Genomic DNA, 6,707 nt, shown 5'->3' with positions numbered 1-6,707 from the left:
TGCATTATTTGATCTCTAAGAACAAAGCAAAATAAAAAGAAATAAACCCATAACTTGTAAGAAAAATAACTATGATACCCCATTACTGTAAAAACAAGAGGCTAAGAGTTCATAACAGAGTAACTTAGAAATGGAAGAACACAAAGCTGTACTCTCACATGAGAGCTGACATGTTTTACTGTCATATAAATATAGTGTAGACAAGAATTTCTAAGTGAGTGTACCTGCTATATTTTTCAAAAATTATTTTTTTTCAACAAATTATTGAAAATGGTGTTGTAATAAATCTTTTGAAAATTGCATAAAGTAGTAAAAGTTTATAAGCATAATATATATTTACACCCCTAAATATATTTGAACTATTTAAAAATAGAATTAAAATAATTTTACAATTGCAATAAAGAAAGTAGTTTGTATTTTTTTATAGTATTCTTAAATCAATTTGAATTTAAAAGAGAAAATTATTTGAGCTAATTTTAAATTTTTAAACTGTGTATGATTATTATTATTATTAGTTTATTAACTATTAATAATGAAATTAAGTTGCAATTTGAATTTTATGGATATATGTCAACACATTTATAATTTATGTTATCTTGTACTAAAATTGCAAGGTCATATTAATTAAACTTTTAAATAGTTGAAATGTATTCTAAGACATTTTCAAAGTTGAAGGTGTTAGAAATTGTTTTAATAAAATTTAAAAGTGCAAATGTATATTTGGCTAAATTTGTATTATCTTAACTTTTTTTTTTTATTAAAAAAAAAAGTCATTGCCCTCAACTTTTTTTAAAAACTTTCTTATATACATCCTGTATATGTACACTGAGTTAATAGGATAGGATTATATGGCCCTATTATAATTTTATCTTATTTGTTATTTATTTATTAATCAGGTATATATATATATAAGAATTGCCTAAGTGTGACTATATAATATTTGTTTGAGAAAAAAATATCAAAGTTATTGAGCACTCTAAAATAATTTATACAGTTTTACCATTGTATAAATAATGTAAAATAAAAAGTAATTATTTCTCATTATATGTTCAACAAATTTTTATAACATTGGGTAATGGGTACCCATAAAATGTTTATTCAACACAAGCATATTCCATTTTTTGGGATGTACAATGCACCAAGTGAGTTAACAAATTTTCAAATCATTGCTAAATTTATCATTGATATTTGCTAAAGCAATTTAATTTTAAAACTTTATATTGATAATGTGACTAACTTATCTATTTTTGTAATTTATTGAATTAATTCCAAGTGTGTCCCGAACTAGAGACTAGCATCGAATACGTCAAATACCACTAAATTGAAGCTCATTCTTATTCTGTTTTTTTTCTTTAAATAAAATATTTTTTTTGTAATTTAAAATATTTTCATTTTTATGCCTACATAAATATGTACATGTACTTAAAAATGGCAAAAAAAAAAAAAAGAAGGGAAGATTCAATTTTGTAAGAACCATTGTGATTGTAATTTTTCATATAAAAATGAAATAATATTACAATAACTTCGTCCAAAAAAAAAATATCAATCATTTAATCAAAACTAGGGATGGCAACGGGTAGGGTACCCGCGAAATTCAGGGTATCCAAATCCGAACCCGATTATATTTACAAAATCCGAATCCGTCCCAAATCCGTTTAATATTTTATTTTTACTATCTGAATCCGTCCCGAACCCGTTTAACAATACCCGCACAATACCCGAACCCGATTTTTTTAATTCAATTCGATGAGAAAAACTGCCAAATAAACTACACCTAACAGTTGCACAACCCAGCAGACCCAGCAGTGTGTTCAATAACAAGAACCAGCAACTCAGCAACTCAGCAACCCTGCAAATAATGATTTATAATCATATAATCAGATTAATTCCATAAATTCTAAAAATCAACAGTATTACATTAATCAAATAGCAAATAATTAGATTTTTTAACAGTATCTAAATAATTAGATAAATAGTTCCTAAATTCTAAAAATCTTTAATAGCAACTAAAAATTTTTTAAGAACATACACACAAAAGATCTTGATTATCAAAAAATTTAATTGTAAACCTGAAGAGAGTTCCAGGAGATGTCGCCGACGCCGATTGAGGAGGGGAAGGGTTGTCTCTAGCATCAGTGAAGTGGAGGAGAGAAGCGTCAATTGAAAAGAGTAGATGTCACCGACTGGAGAGAGAGAAGGAGATATCGCCGATGCCGACCGGGGAGAGGGAAGAGTTGTCTCCAACTGGGAAGTCGGAGATGTCGCCGCTGGAGAGAGAGAAGGAGATATCGCTGACTGGGGAGATCGCTGACTGGGAAGAGAAATGAGACGTCGCCGGTGCCGACTGGGCTGCCGGCAGTCGTCAGTGAAGTGGGGGAGAGGCGTGACTGAGAACTATGGGAAGGGAAGCGAGGGAGAGAGGCGCCGACAAAGAGAGGAAAGCAGAGTAAAATGAAAAAAGGAATTAGGGATTAGGGTTACTTCACTTAGTTTTGTTAATATAGCTAATCGGGTTCGGGTAACGGGTATCCGAGCACCTATTCCCGAACCCTACCCGAATCCGAGACGGGTAGCATTTTTCAAATTCGAACCCGCCCAAATCCGTTTTGTAAAAACCCAAATCCGTCCTAATAGGGTTTGGGCGAATCGGATACCCGCGAAAACCCGCCCGACTGACATCCCTAATCAAAACAGCATTAGAAAAGTAAAGTTTACAAAATAAGGAGAATACTAAACAATATAAAAAAGATATTTAATATTTTAGTATTATTTCCTTTCACGTTTCTACTATCAACAAGTTGACCAAAATTTTTAACATTGTAATAAAAAATTTTACTTTTTATTTTCTAAAATGAAAACCTAATATCTTAAACAAAAGAAAAAAGATGAAGTAATGAAAATGTTTTGCCACTGTAAAAGGAGCTTTTAATTAAACTAAAAGAAGATTTAATGATAACATGAGAATATTTTTCAAATTGTAAAAGGATATTTTTATTAAGTAAATGAAAGGTTTATATTGTCAAAATAAAAGTTTCAAAAATCTTCCATTCTGCATAAATGAGAAATTGCAGCGAGACAATAAACATCTTAAGAGTATCCAAAATCTGCATTATGCAATGACAGAACAGAAACAACAAAAGAATAGTAAGAATAACCTGAAATCATTTCATTTTCCTTCTTTGATGAAAAGAACAAAAGATTTGCTACCAAGTCAAAATAATCTTCTACAATCAGGAAAACATAACCAAACAAACAAAATTCAGAAATATTTTTACAAGGACTTGGAAATGGACATATCTGCAGCTTGCTTGCACTTCCCTTCAGTCCCAGAATTGCACATTGCTCAGCCATCCATCTCTCCAAACCCAAAAAAGTTTAGGTCTGGAGCCAGACACTTCGTTTTTTTTTTTTTACAAGACTTGAATATGGATCAATTCAACAATCAGTTACACCTCTCTCTCATTTTCTGCCTTTACACAGGAACTCTTCTACCCCGATAGCGATCCATGAACTGCACATTTTAATTGAAAAAACTCAGAAATGAGATCAACTCCCAAATTATTAGTGTGCAACTATTTAAACACGGAAATAAATCAAGTACTCCATTTTCCACAAGTAAGATGATCCCGAATTTACACTTCCATTGGGATTAATTAACATATAAGCCCCTTGTTCACATTAAAATATGGGAATAATTATCATATAAGCCTCTTGTTCATATTAAAATTACCATCTCTATCTTATGTACTATGTTTGTGCATGTGCAGGCATCTTCAATGTGTTTCTACAAAGATTTGAACCAAATTTCAAGCCTTCACCGACTTAGACTATGCTTCTTGTTGTGCAAATTCCCTGTATAAAGTACCAACTTTCAAAGCCTAAGGCCATGCATAAATCCTGTCAACTAGTTGAATTTTATGACATAGCTCCAATTTTCACAAATGGCATAACCTGAATATTTAGGTCGGTTAGGTTTTGAACATTCAAAAAGCAAGTAGAACCACCTCGATCAATTATCTTAATAATCTCTTTTTTTTCTCTCCAATATCGTGAATAGTATCTATTTAAAGCTTTTATAATAAAAAAATAGCACAAAGTTAGTCTAAACAAATAGTGTAGAAGCCATAAACAGCAAGAGAATGGCACCACAAAAAATCAATAGGAGAGATTTTGAGTTCTGAAGTGAACATACCGATCTAATAAATGGTTGTTGGAAGATCCAGCCAAGTATAGGTATCCTCTGAAGAAAGACTGACAGTGTTGGCCAGAAGCCACTGCACAAAATTCCCATCAGCATCAACCATGACAAGTGAACATATCTATAACATTTAGATAAATATTTAACTTACCTGAAAAGTACAATGAACCCATAAGCTTCCAAAATCATGCCAAGTATAGGCCATCCTATGACAACAAAGAAGAAGCCAACACCAAATGAAATAGTTCCCTGCAAGACCATAAAGCATAAGTGGATATGAAATGCATGCAACTGCGACAAAATGCACACAAGCAAAGCAAACTTGTTCATGATATATAGAAAGAGAGAGGGTAGGATCACCTTAAAATTTTGACGTTTCATGAAGAACTGCATGGTAGACTTTGGCCCAATAGTTAGACTCACTCCTGAGATGAAAAGGATCTGAACGGAAAAGAGAAAAATAAGAAATTAAATGAATACCAGAACGCAATACGCAAAACAGAATATATTAACATTACAGTATATGAACAGCAAAGCACTTACATTTCCCATAGCAAGTAATCCCTTATCAAAGAAGAAAACGATCCCCAGGAAAGAGAAAAATATACCAAACCCTGTCAATCCTAGCCCGATCTCTGTTTTATTTCATAACAACAAAAAATGAATGGTATAAGAGTTAGGCAACATAGAGCATATGAATATAAAGTGACTGCTTGCTTTTGTTCTTCTTCCTTTTTTCCTGTATTCATAAGCTAATTCGTGTTGGAAGCACCACAGTAAAGGCTATTCAATCAATGAACAGAGTCCATAAAAGCAATTAGCCGTTATTCATGAAACCTCAAGAAAGGCCAAAAGAAGTTTGACAGTCGGTCATGCACCATTGCTTAATATACCATGGTTCAAAGGCTATATGACCATAAAATACTTTGATTGACTGTATCTAAATTGCATCAAAACAGAAGCATTCTATGAGTTGCAAAATTTTAGCTACTGCTAAAGACTTGCAAATGCTTCTAGTGAGCCAATTTTTTATCCAGGATAATGGATACCAAAAGTCCCTAAATTCTAGTGTTCACGGTTGTAATTATTAAAATCATTATACTGGACAGACTTGACATGTAAATGTCTACCAATATACTGCTTAAAGAAAATTCACATAATCATGCCTCAAATAGATGTCAATCCTGAAAGAAAAACGCCTAATTCAAAATAAACTCCCAATCATAACTAAGCTCCTAAGTTAACATTTATCAAGGATCTCATCATTTTGTTTGTAAATCTTGCCTTTCAAACCATGGTGTTGGAAGGGGTACTGTTAGGTTAAAACTCAACAACTCTTGTAAAGCTGGCTTTAATGGTGTGCAGAGGAAACTGATAAAGCAAGAAAACTAATGAGAACAGTTGGAAATATCCAAATCGCTGAACAAGGATAGAGTTTCTCCAAAAAAGGTTTTAACTTAACATCATTTTCTTAACTTTCTACTTCACCTCTTCTCTCTCCACAATCAAATTTCACCTAAGTACCTAAAAAGAATTTCTCAATCTACTACCGACTTCAAAATCTATCCACCCTAGGTTAAAATATTCTCCAATTGTTCATCTATAAGTAAATGCACACAGCATATTTGCAAAGCAAGAAAATCAAACTTTACTCACTCTTCCGGTCATTCATTTCAAAAGAAACCATATTGATGTTGCTTCAAGTACTTAACCACGTTCACTGCAAGACCACAACAAGAACAATTGGAACGAAAACATATCAGATTGAAATCAACTAAACACAACATATCAAGCAAGGGTTTCCATAGAAAATTATCGGATCTTACAAGATCCGGAAACGACGCAATTCCTAGTTTTACTTAAACAAAATCTGGAGAAAACGGAAGCTCGAATTCTTCGTTTGAAAGCTTTCTAAAATGACCTGCAAGATGAAAATTGAATTGAAACAAGTATTTTAGGCGGTTAAAGAAACAGTATATACAGAAAGAGAGGGAAAGATGTGGGAACCAAAGCTCTGATTGGATAGCGAGAAAAGATTAGCCCTAAGTTTCCGTTCATGGCTGTTTTCTTACTAACAATCTCATCAACCAAACAGAACTGAAACGATAGAGAAAAGAAAGAGAGAGAACCTGCGATGCGTGCTTGAGAAAGAAGCGAAGACGAGGATGAGACAAGCGAGTAGCAGAAAGAAAATGTCAGCTATTTGTTATTGCTAAGGGACTCAAAGATTGAATTAACAGACTAACAGCCAAGAGGTGACGGACTTTGGCCAATAGAAAATCGGCTCGGCCTCCAACCAGGACGAGTTGACTCGGTTAAAAATTAATTTTAGATAAATTACACCTTAATCGTTAAATTTTAGTGTAATTAACATATTTGTTGTTATATTTTTAAAATCAAATACTTAAATTTCTATAATCGGTCCATTGACAGTTCCGTTAATCAATAAGTTAACATTTTAAATATCTAAATCATTATCGATATTGGTAAAACCGTATAAACTATATTT

At 32.5% G+C, this 6,707-nt stretch overlaps 1 protein-coding gene across 2 annotated transcripts; it reads right to left on the bottom strand.

Moving 5' to 3' along the window:
• Positions 1 to 3,142: 3,142 nt before the first annotated feature.
• Positions 3,143 to 6,455, bottom strand: LOC110613003 (vesicle transport protein GOT1). 2 transcript variants are annotated; one of them, XM_043955578.1, is made up of 8 exons: positions 6,328 to 6,455; positions 6,025 to 6,119; positions 5,855 to 5,941; positions 4,742 to 4,833; positions 4,559 to 4,639; positions 4,350 to 4,447; positions 4,193 to 4,274; positions 3,143 to 3,511 (listed from the first exon to the last, which is right to left on the bottom strand). In XM_043955578.1, the coding sequence occupies exons 3-8, from the start codon at positions 5,883 to 5,885 to the stop codon at positions 3,473 to 3,475; spliced, it is 423 nt and encodes a 140-aa protein (XP_043811513.1). In that variant the 5' UTR covers positions 5,886 to 5,941; positions 6,025 to 6,119; positions 6,328 to 6,455; the 3' UTR covers positions 3,143 to 3,472. The 2 variants fall into 2 exon arrangements, with proteins under 2 accessions (XP_043811513.1, XP_021609594.1); XM_021753902.2 differs by having other exon boundaries at positions 5,855 to 5,918; positions 6,328 to 6,454.
• Between the last annotated feature and the right edge of the window lie 252 nt (positions 6,456 to 6,707).

This window comes from Manihot esculenta, chromosome 4 (assembly GCF_001659605.2).
Source record: "Manihot esculenta cultivar AM560-2 chromosome 4, M.esculenta_v8, whole genome shotgun sequence".
Taxonomy (NCBI): domain Eukaryota; kingdom Viridiplantae; phylum Streptophyta; class Magnoliopsida; order Malpighiales; family Euphorbiaceae; genus Manihot; species Manihot esculenta.
The sequence above is the reverse complement of the archived record's forward strand: the minus strand, read 5'-3'. Positions and strand labels throughout refer to the sequence as shown.

Excerpts from the sequence above, each read along its gene's own strand:
- LOC110613003 (XM_043955578.1), bottom strand. The coding sequence starts at position 5,885 with ATGGTTTCTTTTGAAATGAATGACCGGAAGA. Across the intron at positions 4,834-5,854 it reads TGAAATGAATGACCGGAAGA|AGATCGGGCTAGGATTGACA; the intron begins GTGAGTAAAGTT and ends GAAATAAAACAG. Across the intron at positions 4,640-4,741 it reads GATTACTTGCTATGGGAAAT|ATCCTTTTCATCTCAGGAGT; the intron begins GTAAGTGCTTTG and ends TTTTCCGTTCAG.